Source organism: Ammospiza nelsoni, chromosome 1 (assembly GCF_027579445.1).
Source record: "Ammospiza nelsoni isolate bAmmNel1 chromosome 1, bAmmNel1.pri, whole genome shotgun sequence".
Classification (NCBI taxonomy): Eukaryota; Metazoa; Chordata; class Aves; order Passeriformes; family Passerellidae; genus Ammospiza; species Ammospiza nelsoni.
This window is the reverse complement of record NC_080633.1, coordinates 8,814,703-8,835,691: the sequence shown is the minus strand read 5'-3', so window position 1 is coordinate 8,835,691 and position 20,989 is coordinate 8,814,703. Positions and strand designations below refer to the sequence as shown.

General features: G+C 40.8%; 1 protein-coding gene across 3 annotated transcripts in view; it reads right to left on the bottom strand.

Moving 5' to 3' along the window:
• Positions 1 to 20,989, bottom strand: part of RBM33 (RNA binding motif protein 33) — a 102,173-nt gene that overhangs the window by 19,323 nt on the left and 61,861 nt on the right. For 2 of the 3 annotated variants that reach the window (XM_059469303.1, XM_059469309.1), the window contains exons 11-15: positions 20,745 to 20,904; positions 19,515 to 19,846; positions 18,633 to 18,875; positions 17,635 to 17,922; positions 9,342 to 9,983 (exon numbers count right to left, since the gene is read on the bottom strand). In XM_059469303.1, the coding sequence (XP_059325286.1) occupies positions 9,342 to 9,983; positions 17,635 to 17,922; positions 18,633 to 18,875; positions 19,515 to 19,846; positions 20,745 to 20,904 (1,665 nt within the window). Of the gene's footprint in view, positions 1 to 4,677; positions 5,161 to 9,341; positions 9,984 to 17,634; positions 17,923 to 18,632; positions 18,876 to 19,514; positions 19,847 to 20,744; positions 20,905 to 20,989 lie in introns of those variants that run through there. The other variant, XM_059469318.1, reaches the window with a different exon arrangement.

Genomic DNA, 20,989 nt, shown 5'->3' with positions numbered 1-20,989 from the left:
TACTGAAGGATTGTGAGCAGCGCCAAAACAAGTTAATTTCAAATACTGTGTATAAACAAAGCTCAAAAGATTGAGGTAAAAAAATTTGATTTACATGGTGAATGTTTTTCAAACCTCTGCTCTGGAAAAATGTGCAGTTTGACCTGAAACTAGACTAACAAAAAGAACTGATGCCATTCAGAGGCCATGATTTTAGAACCAATCCACTGATACCTATCAAGGCTGGTTTTCATCAGCCTCTCACTATACAGATCTATATATAGTCAGTGTTGTGTTTTGAGCAACTTAGAAAGAATTCTGTCAAATATGAGATCACAAATTCTACAAGCAGAATTCTATGAAGGACTGCTTGAATTTAGCAAGTTGGAACATCTGTCATAACCATTATGACAGTTTTATGATGAAGATGAAGTTTATTTGCCACCAACATTAGCAGGACAAATTTATTTATAACAAATGCTTTAAAATGTACTGATAAAAATGCCTATTGATACTGTCAGAGCTGCTTGCAATTTGACAGATCAAATCTTATTTTCATTCTTAAACCCCATGAAGGAATGGTATCACCAACTTGCATTCTGTAGTGAGCAAATTGATTAATCCCCCTCTATAGAAATCTCAACTCTTGATTACACCTATCAGACGTTAAGCAGCATTATTCTAGAGTGACAACACTTGACAAATTCCCAAACCATTTTTCTCAGCCTTTGTGGCCCTGCTAGCTTGTATTAACCCTGATGAAAAATTAATTTTCCTTATCTTCTGCTAAACCCCAAAATCCAAATCCGCCAAACTGGCAACTCTTTCTGTAAAGGTATTATGAAAACCTCTAAAAGATTAATTGCATGTCTTCAGGTGACATTAAATTAATTTCTGTACTCGTGACAGACATTTGATACTCCGCACTGAGAGGACAGATAACATTGTCAGGATACACAGAAGGACAGTGGTGCAGTGTCCCAGGGCAGCCTCTTATGAATTCTCCTTTCGATAAGGCCATACTTCACTGTCATTGGCACTGTTAGTGATCTTGCAGCCCACAGACCTCACTGCACAGGTTTCTATTAACCACCACAATGCTGGCTCTATCCATGTAATCTTTATAAAGCTAATTCAAAATTGTCCAATGGCAAAGGGATGTGCATGCTGGATAAGGGAATAAATAAACTCTGGTTGATTTGTGTAAAAATAACACAGAGAAGCAAAATGTTGTCAGCTTTTCTGAGATGCTTTACAACTCAAATTCTCTGTAGCACGATGAAGACTTAAATCTTGTAGAGAAATCTCAGTCCAAAACTGTACTGTGATTGATTTCTTGTAAGAAAGGAGAAATCCTTCATCTGTTACCAGATCAAGTCAATATTTCTAGAAATTAGTACCTTTTAAGTATCACAGCAGTTGGGGAAGGAAAACATGCTTTTGGTTATTAAATTTATCTTTACTTTCAGGAGAAGAGAAATTACTATTCCTGAGCTGTATAGGTTTGCATAGGCAAACTTGCTTTTTACTGATACTGCAGATGACTGTAGTGAAACAGACAACTACAAAGACAGCTGTGATCCTCACATAACAAAGAAAAAAAAAAAGGCAAAAACCACATAGAACAACAGTGATTTTCATCTAATATATAAAGTATTTTTTCACTATAATTATCAGGAACACATATTAGAAGCAAACCCCTAATAATGAGCTATTTCTCTTTGACTGCTGCTCCAGTGCTTTACCACTTTGATACAGCTGGCTGACAGACTGGGGACCTGGGAATAGGAAGCCTAATCACTTGCCAAATATCCCACAACCGAGTGACATGACCAAGCACTGCTTCTGAACAGTTGAAGATCTGTTTTCAATCTGTCAAATGCCAATGAGAAACACCTGGAGACCTTTTTTTTTTTTTCCCCAGGCATTCTAGGACCTTTAAAAGGTTTTTTTTTTTTTTTTTAAGAATAGCGGTAGTTAAGAAAACTGCTCTCCCACCAGGCTAGAAAATGCCACTCTATCAAAGAGACAACTCATCATTAATAACTGGTTTAAGACATATTAAGGGGCTAGTTTTGACTGAAAGTACACACAGCAATAAGCTACATCAGACTACAAAAGTGATGAAAGAGCCAAATCATTCCCAGTTCACACCAGAGAAAAAAGACACTTCTGACGCTGGTCAGTGATTCAGTTAATTTTTCCCAGCCTAAAATTTTTTTATAGGCTGAACTTAACCTGAGCAAGAGCACCCAGACTAAGCAATAAATAAATATAATGCAGAAATAGTTCCCCTCCTGTGATAAAAGGACACTGTTACACTGCTTCAGTGAGCCATGATGTGATGAGCATCTTCTGTGCCTAATGGTGTATGAAAAGCCAGAACAGGAAGAAGAAAACATCCTGCAGAAAAAGCAGCTAATTCCATTTAATCCCATGTACTAACACAATTCTCAACTCAAGTAGCTCCTCCACCTGAAAGGAGAACCAAGGCACGGAGAAGGACTGGCCAAAGAGAGTCCCAGCCACACACCTATGTTTCATGAAGTTTCACTGGGAGTGGCAAAAGCACAGCTTGAATCACGCTGAATCAGTGTTCAATCACAACTACATGGTTTTTAGTTAAAGCACCCACCTGCTCATTATGAAAAAATAAAAACTATATGTTAAATCTACAGCAAAATCAAGGTTCTGAATGGGCATGTCTACCACTCTCAGAAATACCTCAATTTTTATGTGTCATCTGCAAAGTACATAGTATAGATAAACAATGTTTTAAGCAAAGTTTCCTGGTTCACTTTTCAGCTGCCAGTCTGAGAGGTCTTTGTACAGAGAATTTTAGCAAAGACTGGGCATGCAGAGAAAGACCAAGAGAAAAAGCTCCTGCTGGAAAATATCAGTGATACAAATCTTGTGATGGCCCAAAGCTCCAAGAGGAGCACTTCCCAGCTACGGCACAGAAAGCCAGTACTGGATATCAGAAGCCTGTACAATTAGAACTTCCCTTCCTGTGCTGTGTCTGGCCTTTCTAATTCATGTTCCTTCAAGCCTGAAACCACTGGCAAGTCAATTCCCTCTTGTGTCCCGCCTGAAGCTCCCCGTAAGTCTTAACAAAGACAACCCCATTCCCTCCCACCCCAAACACTCCTGACTCAAGGGCCAAACCTCTGCCCTGAAGGCCTGTTCCAAGTGGTCCAACTTCTCAACAGAGGGATGTGACTTCTCAAAATATTGAACTCTACAACTCTGCAAGCTTGCCTCCCAAGTTAAGAGACTGCATTTTCACATTAAATCTGACTTTCTCTTTGTAAAGCACTTTAGTGGAGTCACAGCTATCTTCACCAGGAAACTGGGCTCCAAGACACTGTAACACCAACATCTCTGTAACACAGACATGAATTCTGCACTGTAACATTTACCATGGCAAAGAAACTCTCCTTCCAGACTTAACTAGAGTGATAAGCAACAAAGCTCTGCTTTCTGTGGGTTTAGGAGCAAGCTGCACTCTTCAATATACAATTTAAAAGTCTCCTGTGGAAAAGGAGAAACCTGTTCTGCAGTCTACAATAGAAAATACTTTACTGCACTTTAGATCCATGTTATAGCATAGTCAGATTCAATTTAGGTAAGTACCTCTTCTCCCTTGCACACATTTTATGAGAAGCCCATAAAATGTACTATCTGTGTCTGGTTTGGCTGTCACCTTAATTCTTACTTTCTAAGTCTGCCCTTAGGGACACATGTCCCTTTATTTCCTTTTCCCAGTAATCAAATATGCCCTAAAGAGCAGAGCACACCTCCTGACCCCAGTGCATGAAATCAGAGACTCTGTCTCTATAGGGACCATCGTCCCTGGAGGTCTGGGAGGACACAGCTTTTTACTCATTTTCAAATGTTCCTGCCATGGGCAGGGACACCTTCCACTAGACCAGGCTGCTCAAAACCCTGTCCAATCTGGCCTTCAACACTTCTAGGATGGGGCATCCACAGCTTCTCTGGTCACCCTGTTCCAGCTCCTCACCACGCTCACAGGAAAAAATTTCTTCCTAATATCCAATATAAATCAACCCTTCTTCAGTGTGAAGTCATTGCCCTTGTCCTGTCACTCCATGCCCTTGTAACAAGTCCCTCTTCAGCTCTCTTGCAGCCCCTTTAGGGAGGTTCTGTAAGGTCTCCTTGGAGCCTTCTTTTCTCCAGGCAGAACAGCCCCAACTTTCTCAGCCTGTCTTCAGAGGGGAGGTGCTCCAGTCCCTTTACCAACTTTGGGGCCTCCTCTGGACACCTTTCAACAGTTTCATACAACCAAGAAATTAATGTCCACTTGTGAAACATTTCCAGAGTGAAATCTTGCAGGTTATGGCAGGCAGAGTCCTTCTTCAGAGCTCATTTGGCCACAGAACCTGGGCACTCAGATGTGGCTCCTGCAGCTCCCCCAGCCCACTCCTAGGCAGGCACTATCCATGCCTCCTTCAAACTCTGGGATACAAATGAACACTAAAGTCATTCTCCTGTTTCTTGAAAAGTTATAGGACTGTACAGGGGAAGAGTTCCTTTGTCAAGGGTTGGGGAAAGGGCTTCATGAACTTCCCACACAAATGCTGCAATTCCTGTGTTTGCAATTCCTGACATATTTAGATGAAAGGCGCTAAAGAGCTTTCAAGTCAAATATTTTTAATTAAACTTGAACACATACATGCAAGTAGAAACAAGTACAAACATTAAGCAAAGTTGGTTGATAAGGTTACATTATCAAACAACAATCATATCAATCTGTATTTTTTTCCATATTTAGAACTCCATATTCATCTCACACTTCCCAGTTGCTAGAAATTCGACCGAAGTTGTCTATCTTCCATTTCCATCTTGTTTTTGCAATCCGAGGACATTTTTTTGTGACAGGCTTTTCAAACAGAAGAATTTGCCAGCTCTTTTTTCAAGCTTTTCATACGAAGCATTTCAGGTTTTCGGGAATTAGGATCACTTACAAGATACTGCTTGTAATGCAACAGGGAACACCAAGATTTTACTGTATTTTTATCTATGTATTTATGAAAAAACCCTCATTGTGCAGCCTTCCACAGAGACAAAGATTGGTGTGTTCTTGGTGCAGCATAAGAACCAGCATTTTCAGGCCTTTGGGACAGACACACAGCTCTCTGAGCATGGCAGGACATTTTCTGGCTAAGAGAAAAATCATCCAACAACATAAGATGACAATAACACAGAGATTTTATGATATTGTAATTTACCACAGAACCTCCAACTAAATAGACAACATGTTCAGCATGTGTTTCATATATCTTTAGATATCTAATATTATAGATGGTACAAACCTGTTCTTCCAGGACTGAAAAAACTCTGAATATATTGACCGAATGAATTCAATTACATTTAGTACTAGAACTCTTAACAGACAGATTGATGACAGAGAGCCCAAAGAGCAACACAAACAGTCAAGGTGTTAAAAAACATGACTCATCAAGAGAGAATCAAAGATATTAGAGCTCAGAAACAGTTAAGATATGCTTAAAACAAGAGAGAAATTCTTCCCCCTCTTCAAGTATAATACACATAGTCAGAAATTCAAAACTATAGCAAGAAAATGTAATTTGGTCACTAAGAAAATTATCCTAAATATACACATTTGATACTGGAATAGATGACCTGGGAAATCTGCAATAATGAGATCTCAGAAAAACACTGGACAAAATCTGTCAGGAATACTTCAGAGTTCATCCCCTCCTTTCAAGATAAATTACTTCAACAGTCTTTTCACCCCTATTTTCTATAATTTTATGATCACATTTTCAAGTGATTTATTAGGGTGTTTCTTTCCTACACTCTCATTGACTTTATACTTACAAGTAACTTTAGGATTGACTTCAGGCTCCTCAGCAAGCCCAGCAAGTCTCAGATGCTTTATTAGTAAAATTTACAAGTATGAATGCTCAGGGAATACACTGAGCTCTTGTATCTGAAAAGGACAGCTCTGAGGAAATGCCACAAAAACAAAGCACACTGCATTCACTGAAAAGTATCTGGGCCTCCTTGGAAAAAATAAAACCAAGAATAAAACCAAAACCAAAGCAGCAACAACAACAACAAAAAACCCCCTCAAAAATTCCCAAAACCCACTCCCCTTCCCCGCCCCCAAAAAAAACCAATCCCGCAACAACAACAAAAAAAATCCAAGTCCGTGTGCTAAACATTGCCTATTTTTCCAGGAATGTAACATTTAAAGAAGTAATTTAAATGGAAAACTATTCACTTTACTGCCATTCCCATATAAATTATATGTATATTAGAAAGGGATGGGCAAAGTGTTGGGGAGAAGGTGAAGGGTGGGATTTATTTAAAAAATAAAAAAGCATCAACAGACAAAATCATTACTGACAGTACCTAACATGTCACCTTGATACACAGACTTAGTCTGACATACTGAAAATGCTGAATCATTTTCTACTTTAATTTTCCTGAAGAACAGAAATTGTAAATTAAGGCATCTTATGTGTCAAGAAAGCTGAACAAGTTAAAATATTCTTGGAATTTACATGGTAATTCTTAAAATTCCAAAAGTAAAATCTTCTCACAAAAGAATATTGCAGAAACAGATGAAAGACCATTTTGTTTTTTAAGGACCCAAGGGATATTTCTACCTACAGGCCAGAGATCTTCAGTAGCACTGCTGTGCCCAGCAACACAAACAGACAAAAGCTCAGCCTGGTAAAGACACTGCCCTCAGGAAAGGAAGCCATTCTCTTGTGACAGTGTTTGTACTCCACAGTTCTCACCAACACACCACACTGCTTAAATATTACACAAAAAACATCAGCAGCAGCACCAAAGCACTGAATCCTGGTTCTACAGATGATCCTACTGAATTAATAACAGTCCTTGTAACCAGGTTTTGGTTTAGGCCAGCTTGGGCTAGAGAGAGTGAGTTAGAACAGCTCTGGGCTGGAGCAGCTCCTTCAGCTGGAGCTCCCCTGTGGGGCTGCCAAACAGGACAGACTTGAACCCAGGAAGCTCCAAAAGGGAACCTGCATTCTGTCTGATCATGAGCATCTCACTTGTACAAATTTATTCAAAACAGCTCTGCACAAAAGAGCCCAGGAAAGGAGAAGAGTACAAGGACTTACAGAGAGAGCAAGGCCACGGATGCTGAGCTGCAGGACAGAGCCAGAGCATACAGGTAAGAGATGCCAGCAACCCTTTGGCCAAAGGCAAGGAGTAAGAGGAAGCACTATCATATGCTAAGGAGAATGGCCAGGGAAAATGAGATTTGGCTTTTGCTTTATATTTAGTGCTCAGGCAAAAGTTGTGAAAATAAATTAAGCATGTGGCAAGACTAAAGCAGTGAAAACTAAGAACAATCTCCAACTGTGGTAGTATTTGGAGCCCAAGCACCTTTTAATTCTTCTTTTAAATCCTGTCAGAAATGGACTAGATGACTGTCTGCCCTGCTGCTCAATTTATATTTTTTTCCTTGTGTGGTCAAAGAGATAAAGTCACAGATTCAGTTTGTCACTAACTGATTAAAAATTAATCAATTATATTGATCAGTGTTAACAGCTAATTGCAATGCTTGCTTTCAGTCTCCCATAGCTGGAAGGAAACTTAAGAAGTCCGTGGCGACATGAAAAGAGTGACAAACGCTACATGTTAAGAACCTGCTCCACCTTGCTGAAACCTCAGTATCTGAAAGTTAAGGAAGACAGAGTAAATCTGCTTCTCTACACAATTAAAGAGGAGTTACACATGCATTTAATCAAGCTAATTGCTCTTGCTTACCATCACACTTATCTGAAACAAATCATTAATGGTCTTCTGAAATGGAGCATGTGATAAAACCAATTTCATTGTGGATGCTGCTGTGGGCACTGATAACTATTTGTTACAAGGAGCTCTATACAGTTGTGACTGGCATTGTTTTGTTTCATCACATAATAAAAGAAGTTGTGCATGACTGCTTTATTCAATTATGCATGAATCACAAACCTGTCATACCTCTTGCAGGCCACTGGGATTCCTGCAGACATACTTATAAATATTTTTAGCTTAGCAGAATTAATTTCTTTCAGTTTCCTGTACTTTATTCTTCTGTACTTAAGTTACCACATCTGAGGAATTAGAACTGACAACAACCTGACCTGCAGGATGTCCATGTAGTCAATAATGCCCTGTATGTTAATATTTGGAAAGACCATACAGTCATTATGCTGTAATAATTCACAACTCTGAGTGCATAATTCACAACTCTGAGTGCAATTAAGCTTTATGAACTGTAGAAAAACATTCATAAAAAGTAGTTAAGACTGGTTTTTCAACTTCCTCTCCATTTCTACAGAGTAAAGCCTAACCTCCAAGGCCTTGTTCAGTCCCTGTTACAACTGTTTTGTTTTCCCTATAAAATTCTCCAAATCATGTAAAAGCATTCTTGCAGAAAAACACCTCCAATGTGCTCCTACATCAAATCATTCTTTCCTCCTCAGCATAAACCCAAGGACAGTCTTCAAACACTGACAACATGATCTCCATGTCCCCTCATCTTAGTTTCTTTAGAGCCCTAACAAATTAACTTGTCTTTTCATTAAGACAGAAGAAATTTGATCAAGAGACTTTCTCACCAAAACCTCATATTTTAAACAGGCACACTGTCCTTAAGACCATCACTGTGAGTCCTCCACACCAGTGCTCAAGGGACACACTGCAGATAAAAGACCCCTCATCAAGAGATAAGGAAATCTCATTTAGATGCAGAAGTGAAATGGTAACGTTTTAAACCCAGCCTGTAACAGAAAACACCCCCCTCCAACACACTGCTTAGATCAGTTTCATAACATGCTTCCTAAGAAAATAAAAACCATCTTCCACTGAGTAGAAACCATACTAAGACCAACAACTGCACACAACTAAATTAGGTGGCCTCACTTACCAAATAAGTAGGTCCTCCAAATAAGCAGGTCCTTTTTAACCAAACCTTAGTTAAATAATTAATAATTAAGTCACCTAAATTCTTTTCTCTGAGCAATTATCAGACCTATCAACCTTAAGCAAAAGGAGCTCAACTGAGCAGTCTTTGAGATTTCAGACTCCAATTTACAACTTAAAAGAAAGGAGTATTTCACTATGATGTCATTGGTAACTGCCTGGCAGTAAAGTATTACAGGAAACACTAATTGTTGAATAATTGCTAATAAATTACAGTTCTGCAAATATAATATATAGACTATTAGATATGCTAAACCTGTCACCTCCCTCACCATCTCAGGCCCATCATTTATTTTGGGATTCCACAGAGTCAACCACACAGAAACAAACCACGAGGAGACACAGAGATGAGATGAGCCTTGTACACTTACCCCTCCTGACAACTTAATCACCCTGACTTTGCTGCCTCCATGGGGCCCATCACTAGCACTGTTTGTCCGCTGCATCACTGTCCTTTTCACGCCCGGCTTCTGCTCCTGGGGCCGGCCGGGCACCGCGGCCGCGCGCGCCGCCTGCGCCGTGGGCAGCGCTGCCGCCGTGGCCGCCTTGCTCGGTAACACTTTGGGGGCTGCCTGAGGCTGACTCGCAGGGATCGTTCTGGTTTGCCTCAGCTGCTTCACTGGCTTCAGCTGCTGTCCTTGGTAGGGGCCGTCCCCTGCGCCCTGGGGGAAGTCTGTGGGTTTGGGGTGGATGTTGGCCACTACTGCGTCTTGTTTTCTAACCAGGAGTCTGCTCTTCACGTTGTGCCGGGTCTGCAGGCCGGAGTGGGGGATGTAGGGGCTGCCGTTGGTGGGGAACTCGGAGGAGTCCTCCTCGTGCTGCTGGTAGGGCTGCTGGGAGCAAGGCTGCTGCTGCTGCTGCTGCTGGGCAAGTCTCTCCAGCAGCTCTCTCTTCCTGGCCCCAGCCTGCTGCTGCCGTCTCAGCTCCTTCTGCTTCAGGATCTCCTCTCGCAGGCGCTTCTGCTCCTCTATCTTCAAACGGTACAACCGAGTTTCCTCATCCTCGTCTGGGTACTACAAGGGAAAAACAAATGAATTTATGGAATTCTAAACAGATGCCAGCTTGGCCAAAATAATATGAAATTAGTTCAGATGTAGAGCTTTTTACATTTTCCCTGATACACTCCACTAATAGCCTTGCTTTGGTATCTGCTGCTAGGGTTTATTTGCTATTCATTACAGACAAACAGCTCAAATCTGGTTTAGGACTTAGATATACTACTTCCTAGACAGAAAAGCTTTAGTACCACTTGAGAAATCTGATCAGAATACTAAAAAAAATAATAATAAAAAAAGTTTGACAAATTGGAATTAATTTAAAAGTTTCCAAAACCAATTAAACTATTAATATAATTCAAGATATCAAAATATGTTTCAAATAGAAGGTAACAATACAGAGGCAACCCACTGTCACACAGGTTTTATCTTGCTCTTTTCTGACAAAGTAACAAAAGGTAGGGTGGTAAATGACCTGAAAGGCCCTGATTAGAACTATTGATTTTTCTCACAGAATTTTAAGCCTGATCTCAAACTCATTTGTCACACAATAATTGGTTATAATGAACAGCACAAGTCAATCTCTGTGACCTTGAACTCATGCACTCTCTTCAGAATCAAAATGTTGCCAAATGCAGTGCTGGAATATTAATGGTATATAGAGAATGCCTTTAATATTCCAGCCCTGGGCCTCTCTGAAAGTACTACACACCATCAAATAACCTTCCTAAAGATTGTTCCACTCTGGCAGAAGGGGTTCTTATGAAAAGCTGTATAAAATGGGCAAGAGGCAGGGAAATTCAGATTCTCATCACCCTGGAAAAGCAATCAAATGGCTCTTGCAATAAAACCACATATTTTTCAAAATTAGGAAGAATACTGTTTTATTTTATTATTTCTCTCTTTTTAACCATTTGAAATATTAAGTTAGATTTATAGAGAATGCTTACAAATGGTAATGAGCCCAACATTCTACCTAGAATGTATCAACCACTCCTAAAAACAGCCTCCTGAAGTAATGATACTTTGCATGCTGGTAAATTAATGCATGAAGAGTGCTAAAATATTTCTCAAAAACGGGGAATCTGTGACAAACCTTTATGTATCTTGCAGCAACTGGGTGCAAACTGTTTTTGACACAACTGCCATTTTTTGAACAGATGTAACCCAAATGTATGACTTGAAGGTTTGGGCTTTTTTAAGAGCTTTTAATCTTAGTGCACCCTAGAATCCTTCCCAATCCAAGAAAAAACCCAGCAGAACAGATTCAGCCATAATGTTGATTCATGGATGCGAGAGCCCAGCAGAGTCAGATTTGCACTCACAGTACCCAGATGCACAAATCCTGAATGTTTGTTTCCTTCAGCTGTAGCTGCTTCTTCCCTGAGCAGGTATTGACAGGGATTATTCTCACAGTCAGTAAAACCAGCTCACTGTCTCAAATTAACAGTTCAATTGCAAGCATCTAATCAGCAGTCTAATTAGAAGCCAAAACAGTTACTAAATAAGACTAACCAAATTGCATTTTTAAAATTTGTATTTATGTTTTAAGTATGGATTGTAGTTCAGGGATGAGATCTAACACAGTTCTTTGCATGAGAATGCTACATGCCCCCAAAAGTTCATATCTTTATCTATACTTTGTAGAACATGATGATGGTGACTAATAACCACTGTGACAACTAAATTAAAGCTCTGTGTTGATAGGTGGTACAGAAACATACTTCTAGAGGAGGAAACACAGATATTTCATCTTGTATTGACTACTGGAGATGGTGGATTGTAGCAAAAAATAGAATTAGAATTTATCCTTAAATTTACCCCAAAAAAATAGAATTTATCCTTTTGAAATACAGGGAAAGATGAAGACCCTTAAGAATACTTTGCAAAGGATGAGAAAACATGTAAGCTCCAGCTAGGAGGAGGATGTGCTGTTATGCAGATCCTGTTGCAATTAATAAAAATTTCAGTCATTTTCAGAGACACTAAATATCACAATTACTACAGTTGTTCAGAGGAAAAACTTAATGAATTTTCACTTAATGAATTAGTTTATTCACCTGCTTTGGTTTAGATTATAATAATTTATCTAAACAAGCCTGATGGATGCCATGAGCCAATACCAAGTTTACTTTTGGAGGCAGTCCTGTAATTTTTTTTCCCCTTATGTTCAATCGGAACATTGCAGCGTGAGTCTTCAGGAGACCACTTCTATCAGTGCCCTTTATTATGAGGGATTTGCCTGCTCATTTTATCACCTAACAAGGTCTGAAGGCCTTGGGAGACAGATCATGGTGTGGCAGGCTCAGAACACCAACTCAAAGGTTGCACATGGCACAGAGATGTGTGCTTTGCAGCACACTCAAATGAGCCCTGCCAGCACACAAGGAATGGACATCCCAAGGGACTCTGACTAATACATCCCTGCCACAGCCCTTGGACAGACACACTGATTCCAACTATGCCAGAATTAAACACAGAAAGATGACTGACATAAACTAGACATAAACTTTACTACCAACACACATGCAGTTCAAAGAATGCTTAGTAGAATATTCAGGCAATTTGATTTCAAATATAATCTGAAACCTTCCTCTCTAGAACTTGACTAAGGAAATTAGTAATGATCCTAGGAAGTCAATCCCTTCTTAAAAGTTAAAATCAATCATCAAGAGCCCTGAGGTTATATGACAACTGCAGATCAGTCTGTTAACAGGCTACAGGTAGACCTAAATCCTTCAAAAGCAAGGTACTACTGTTACTGTTAAATTCTAAACAAAATACCCCCACAGCTGGAGGAAGATAATATAAAGACCCTGTGATGATTAACAAAATATCTCCATTAGAAGTCAGCTTTAACTCAATTTAGTTGTACAATGGCCCAACAGCACAGAGTGAGAAGGACAGCAAACTCCTTGCCAGGATGAAAAGAGGGGCAGTTAAATCCCCTCCTCCTCAGCTCTAAGAGCACCTTGTATACACCATCCTAGAGAGTGGGGGTATATTTGTGATGTATAGTGCACACAAATGACCTAGAGTAGGTAATAAGGACATTCAGCATATGGAACAGGCAAGACAGGGTCAAGATGAACACAGGACACAATGCCCATTGCTAATGACTTCCATCCCACTAGTTCAGTAAGCCCAGTATAGATTTTTCCAAAAAGCAACAGCACTGCCAAGGAAAAAAAGAAAAAAAGCCAGGAAAGCAAGCATTCTGCCTACAGAATCAACTGGGAGAAAGTACACATCCTTCAAAGTTCAAACCACTGTAATTTTCACATTCTGGGTCTGGAAGCAACATTATCTGTAGGTAAAAAAGCAGAAAAACATGGAGCAGCTTTTTCCCCAGACAAATTATTAAGCTTCATGTGATCTGGGTAGAAAACTCCCCAACATGAAGAAATGGTACACTGTAAATGTATATGGCACTTGGTTTGTGGGGGTGGCTTTTTTCTGCCAGGTTTTAAGTTTGTTTTCTTTTTTTTTCTTCTCTTTTTAAAGTGGAAATTCTCATCCTGCTTTGAATAGCTTTAACACAATGCATTTCACTGAGGTTTGAAGGAAGACTGAGCCTTAGCTGCAGGTTTTTCTTCTCCCTTAAGATCCAAGGCAGTTTTGATAGGAAGCACCAAAAGAAAACATTACAGGCTGCTCTCCTGAATCTAGCTGAAGAGCACCAGCAAGAAAGAGAAGCAGCAGTCCCACATCCTTCTGGGGATCCTAGAATCTGTTAACTTAGGAAAAGGCAGCAGGGACACATTCTAAATCAAGGGATTAAACTTTCTACTGAAATTTAAGTCCTAATACCAAGTAACTTGTTTTTCATGTAGTAAATTAAAAAAAATAAACCCATACCTTTTCAGAAGTCTGCAGGATTAATTGCCAATTAATAGAACTAAATGCTGAGTCATAAGAACCAGACACTGTTAATGTTCTGGTAGGCTTCCAAGGAGCAAAAAAGGAATCATGCAACCAGGATCACTTATGTGTCCCAGTAAAATGGGTGCAAGAACAGAACATTCAAAATGGTTTGATCTGTGGCATAAACACAAACCTATTCAGCAGACTTGTCTTTACTTTTTTAACCTGTAACATTAAAAACATAAACTAGAAAAAAAAAATAGGCACCACTACAAAAATCTGGAAGGGAAATTATTTAAACTGGAAGAAATTCTACAATTTTTCAGGGCGTTCATACCCAAAAATATTAAACTATTCAGATAGATTTGATCTAGTAATTTAGTGCAGCAACTTTTTTCCATATTGCAAGACTTGTTAGAAAAGACAGCAATGTAAACTCCAACAAAATTCACAATTCACTGGATTTGGAAGAATGGAATACAAAGGTTTTCTTTCAGTACATCAAGGATATTATCCCCAGTGTAAGTACTAACATCAATACACTGATGACTGCACAGTGCTCTACTAATTTCCCTCCTGCTCTGAGCTCCAATATCCATTTCTCCTAAAGACACATCACCTTTCTCCATTCTCCCTCTTCTTTAAACTCAAAAATGCTTAATACTGCCTAAATTGCTCTAATCCTAAGATGACTTCAACAGGAGCAGAATTAGGCCCACAGTATCCAGACTTTCCTATTTCAATGACAAAGTGATGTTTCAGACTAAGGACATACAATTGAAATCCTGGGCAGTAAAAGCTATTCTGAACAGGCATTTAAGGTCAGTATTTTGCAGCCTCACAGGAACACAAGCATTCCACTAATATACAGTTTTTAATCTCCTCACATTGCAAACCTTTCAAATATCTATATTTAGGGTGAGCAAAACCTCTAACAGCCAATACTGCTATTTTTTTTTTTTTTGGTGCTTCCTGAATGATAGGCCACTCATAGAGCCACTGACTCTTTAGGAAGAAAGATGCAAAGAAAAGTCTTAATTTTCCAGTTGAAGTCACTTGCAAAATAACCTGCCCAATTTAGTTATGTGCCATACAGCTAGAAAAGGTGACAGAACTTAACTCTTTCTCATCATCATCAAAAGCAAAAGAACAGGATGAAGTCACCTAATTACAAGAAAAACACACAAAAAAGACTGTAAAACATTACAATCTGCCTAAGGAAAGATATGTAATAAACTACATTACACAAACAGTGAAGGAAATTATTAAATGCTTGCAAATGAACATTTTTGGTGCAGCATTACCATCTATAAGTGACAATAAGCAGCAGCAGTGACCAAGACCACTGCAGTGGCACAGCAGAAATGGGACAAAGCTTCTACAGTGTTTGCAGCACCAGGCTCTGTTCCAGGTGTGCTTTGGAAGGACAAGGTTCTCCTAATGCCTGCCAAATATAACTACAAGGGCTTCACCAGGACACTTCATTTGTTCCAAGACAACCTTGGTTTTTTATCCTGCTTTGCAAAAACTTGCATGAAACAGGTATCAGAATTTTATTTCTGTCAAAACTGTCATTAATAAAAAGAAAGTTTTATTTGTAATATACTAAGAATTCACAAAGGTAAGATTAGTTGGTTTGATAACCAACTAGAGCATGTTTAAAATGTAAAATGGAGAAAACCAGATGACTGCTTTGGGGCTGTTTGTTTAGCTTTCTATTTAACTAAAAAAAAACTTTTAAAATTCTTATATTTTTTCTAAATACTGCCAGCGATACTTTGGAACTAATGCCTGAATTTTCATAAGACTACACTACAGAATAACTTCAGGATGTTTTAGATGTGGAGGCCTGCAGCTGATTTTTCAAGACTTACCTTGCTACTGGCCTGAAAGAAAAGGCTTCCCTATGAAGCACTGCATTTTACATTCTCTGTGACTGAGATTATTCCAAGAGACTGAATCAAGGGGAAAGAGATTACTAAAATATTTTTTCCAAAAAAAGGTGAAAATTGAAAGCTAAAAAAGGATTTTTTTTTCATTTCCATTGAAAAGCAAGTGCACAGGAGGTCAAACACTGATAGCTTTGGTTTTCTTTTGTGCCTCATTTATGGAAATTAGTTATGACCATCCCTAATCCAAGAACAAGATGAAAAGCTAATCATGAGCAGCTTAAAAGGAAGACAGCATTATCACAATTAAAGCTTTCAATGGCTGTTGAAGAAAACCTGGTCCTTGAGACAAGATTCATGGTTAACTGTAACTATGAAGATTTACAGTTCTTCACAGAATAGCCTGACAAAGCACACAGGGTGCATTTAGCCATCATGCTCAGGATATAAAGAGCACCATCAGTCCAATCCTACCCACTCTCTCAAAGCAACAGAGCTCATGGAGACTCTTCTCTAGCTTCCAGGAGATGTGCAGGGAAACGGTCATCTGTTCACATGACACGATCCAGTGGAGCTGAAAACACTGGCACCTGATTTTTCCAATTGTGCAGAATACCAGCAGAGCAAACAGTATCACCTTCTCCAAAATGGAAAACTTAAAAGCATCTCCTCTTTTCCCTTACATGAAAAGGTTTCATAAAAAAGAGAATTTCTTTTTCAGGAGCAAGAGCAAGAAGCTCCATGGACAGCACAACTATGATCTCCTGCAGGAATGCTCAAGGCCTAGTAGAGACTGAACAGCCTAAAGGAAAACAGCATGAGGAAGACAGCTCTCCAAATAGCCTCTATTTTTTGCCTTTGAGCCACACAGCATCATGCAAAATGACAAAGAGGCTTTCAGACTTAGAAGAATATGATCACCTGAAAATAAGATGTAATTCCCAAAGATAAAAATGGGCAAAATGAGTATTTCAGAGACTTGTATCACTGATCACCTTCACTCAAATTCCACCTGTTCCTAGCAGAAATGACAACTCCTCCCACAAAACAAATTCACCACAGCCTTGCCAACCTTCCTGACCTTCTATGTCAACGGAGACTATTTCTGCTGTTACAATAAAAAAGTGCAATTCAGAAGGGAGGCCTCTAGTGGCACCGAAAATATTTGATGGATAATACATTAAATGTGCTTTCTATTCATAAATCAGACTAGAAAAGTCTTTTAAAGGTGGGAGTTTTGTGGTGGGAACTTTGTTTCTCGTTGTTTGGTTTTTGATCTTTTGTGCAGGAGTATCGGAGGGTAGGACAGTCAGGAGGGACAGAGACAAGAGAAGCCAGATTTCTGAAGCCAGGTTGTGGAATTTGGGGTTTATTGTAAAGGGTGTGGGTGCAGGGCCCTGCTGGGAGCTGCCAGCCACAGATCAGAGCAGCTCTTCTCTCACAGCTCTTGAGAGAAGAGAGTGGCAAAGAGGATGAGAGAGAGAGAGGGAGTTAAAGAGGATAAGAGTGTAAGAGAGCGAGGTTCTCTTTACAATACAATAAATCTTCTGTGTTGAATATTTTACTTCTCACTAATTTAGTACAAAATTATAAGAACCATTACATTACTATACTGTGTTACATTTTAAACTCTAAAAACTACTTTTTGGACTCCTGCCAAGCTAGTAGGGTCTGCTCTGATCCTTGGACCTGTCTGCAAGCAGAGGGTATTGTTTCATCAAAAGGGGATTACCCTTCAGCCAGGCACACCATTGTTTTCCAGTTGTTCAGTAACTCAGGTATCTCAAAGCTTGCTTTCATATCAATCTTATAGTTTCCATATCCTCAAAATCTTTTGCCAGGCAATCATATTGATAAGGCTTTCCTGTTTCATCTTCCCCAACACTTTTGTTTAAGCAAAACAAAAAATCCCTTACCTCCGGTTCACATTTTCCTTCCGACTTTGCCTGGCCCACTGGGGTGATGGGTTTAGCTTTCATCTCAGGCCTCCCCTGGGAGTTGGCAGCAGCAGTGGCAGGCTTGGTGGCAGGCAGGGAGCTGGGGATGGGTTTGACCTGGGCAGCAGGGGCGGAGCTGCGGCGGGTGCTGCCCATGTCCAGGGCGTGGGCCGGGGCGATGGGCAGCTCGCGCAGGTTGCTGTTCCTGGGAGCCGCCGCCTGCAGCTGCTGGCTGGAACGCTTGACAATATTCTGGGATGGGGTACTCTGGAAAGAATAAAGGAAAAGAAGTGCTGATTTACACCACAAAACAAGCTGAAGTGATTCTGGTTTCACATTTTCCTGATTTAGTTCAGTTTGGGAAAATAAGCTTTGTGAAAAGGCACAATATTTTTAATGTCAGGGAAAAAATACAGAAATGAGAATATTTTAATAACCTTTCCTAATCAAAGCAATTATGCTGAACTGTAGTTATATTGTCTTGAGCACTGCTCCACGCTGTTGTCCTACCCAACCTACCAAGCAGCAAAATATGCTGCATTGGAGGAAACTCACAAGACAAGAGAGGCATTATCTGAACCAGAAAACTGATCAGCAGTGGTACAGAGAGGCCTTCAAGAGTGTCACAGAAGTGGGCTCCCACACAATCACAGACTACCAGCAGTTGTAAATCCTTATAAAGCAAACCTCTCCTTCACCCCCCCCTTCACCGCTAGTTCTTGGGCAACTGCAACATCTCCTCTATTGGACCCAAATCAAAAACAGTACTGAAGACCAGAGGAGAAAAGAAAGATACACATGGTATTTTAAAATGTAGATTATAAAATGATCAGGGCAGAAAATGAGCAAGAAATGATAAAAGAAGGGGAAAGAGCAGGAAGCTAATAAATAGAACAGAAAACTCACGCTGGTGAGTTTTGAAATTTGTGCTTACATGCCTGCTACTCCTGCAGGGCACTGCTGTATGTGGTACTTACATGCCTTGGCTTCATTGGACCCTGTCGTGGCTGACACTGCATTCTGTTGTTATTTGGCTGCTGCTGTGTGGCTTGCATGTGAGGTCTGAACTGTGGCTGGTTCATGGGCATCAAGGGCTGTGGAGGCCCTTGGAGATGGTGATGCTGCTGCTGCTGCTGGTGATGGTGCTGCTGTTGCTGCTGGTGATGCTGCTGATGAGGCTGAGGTTGTGGCTGAGGCTGTAATGGAGGATGCATGGGACCCTTCACATGAAAAAAAAATAATTTTAGTTTCAAGGTGATAAACTCCAGAAAAGCACCTCCAGCCTCCTGAGTCCTAAGATCTTTCTCTTCAGTGTAGCTGAAGTACTCTTTTTCAGAAGTGCAAAATGCTAGGTCTCTGATGCGGTCAGAAAACCCACTGTAATGAGTAAAAGTGAATATATATCTCCATTCCTGACTGGTCTACCTTGACCAAAATAGAGAACTATAAGCAGCTATGAATCAGGTTACACTAGGAAAGAGGAAAGAACAGACCAACCAGAAGATCATTCTACTCTTAAAATCTGTGTACGGCAACAGGTGAAGTTAAAAGAAAAATACGAATTCAAGGGTTGCTGTCCTCTACCCCGTTTTCTAACGAGGTTTACCCCAGCCCTCCGCACATCCCCGAAGCGCTGCCCCGCTTCCAGCGGCGGCCGCAGCCCCACGGCCCCGCTCCGCGGCCGGCAGAGGGCGCTGCCGCCCCGCGCCAGCACCGAGCGAGACCGGACACGGCGGCGGGGGAAGATCCCTCAGATCCAGAATATCCATCACCCTCCAGGCACAGCAGCGATGGCACTGCAGGGCCATCCCCCCTCGGAGCCGCAGTGCTTCGGCCCCGTCACTCCCCCAGCGCTGTACCTGCATGCTGGGCTGCGTGTGCGGGGCCAGGAAGGGCTGTCCCGGCGCCTGCAGGAACTGCTGCCGCGGGGGGATGAAGGGCCGCGGCGTGGCGGAGCCCGGCTGGTTGAAGTGCAGGATCCCCACGGGGCCCTGGGGCTGCATGCCGGGCCGCACCGGCCGCTCCCGGGGGTACACCGGCTGCTGGCCCTGCTGCGTGAAGGCGGGCCCGGGCGGGCTGAAGGGCAGCGGGCTCTGCGTAGGAACGGGATGGGCGCTGTTCAGAAGCGGGGGAGGCGGTGGCGGCGGGGGACTGCGCTGCTCAAACAAGGGGTGACCCGGGAACCTCGGATCTGCGGGAATGAGAGAATTGATTCGATTGCAGCCTTCCCGGGACACAAACACATTTCAGAGACATAGAGCTCTAGTATGATTTGGAAAGTAAACTGAAATTTGCACAATGCAAAACTCTATGGGAGGTTTTAATTATAAGAGCTACCCTCAAGGTTATGTTTCTCTTGCTCCTGTCATTTGTGTATAAAAGGAATTGATCCTTGAAAGACCAGCACAACTGGTACTCTGCTGGAATCAGCAATATCTTTTGGAAATTCTACTTTAATAAAATCAATTAAGGATTCCAGTGAATACAGTTTAAACCAGAGAAGAACTCATAAAGCACTGACAACATTTGCTGACCAGGTATTTAGCACATTTTAACATACTATACATGTGCAAAAATATTGTGCGTCTGTGTATATATATACGCATATATATATATATACATACACACACATTACATATATGTGGTATAAGTATAACTTACCCTCTCTTTTGTTTGCTAGGCTGTATCATTTTATCTAACCTTAACAAACACTACACACTCGGTCCAGGCAGTTTAAAGAGTTACAAGAAATCCAAGTGTACGGAGAGTGTTTGTTATCCAAATTACAACAAAGTGCAACAATTTCATTGCAATAATCACATAGATATTAATTATTCTTGTGTATATATAAATATCTGGATTCATGGCAGTTACAGGTGAAGACATTAAAAAAGTAAAAATCCACATCAAAAGAAGTAAAAATATACTAGACAACCAGAATTTCTGGCATGGTCCAGCCTGACTCCATCAAATGGGATCTTCCAGCCTTCATGTTCTTCTGAACACTTCATGTTGTGGGATATGCAGTGACAGTGCAGTCACTTTACAACAGGTTGGTATTAATTATTAATGGGATTGAAAATGCTCACCTGCTAAGAAGAAAGGATCTCTGTCCTGAGGAGGTGGAGGAGGGAGTGGTGGAGGTGGTGGGGGTGGCCCTCTCCACTGGTCCTGGATTGGCAGCCTTGGGGCTTGGGAGAAGTTGGTAGGAACTGGTCCAGGTGTATGCTGCTGGAAGTCTGGAGGGCCCTATTTAATAAGGCAGAATTAAAATTAAGGCTACCATCCAGAAATTTATGTATTGTCTGCTATAACTTTTTTTCTCTCAAAAATA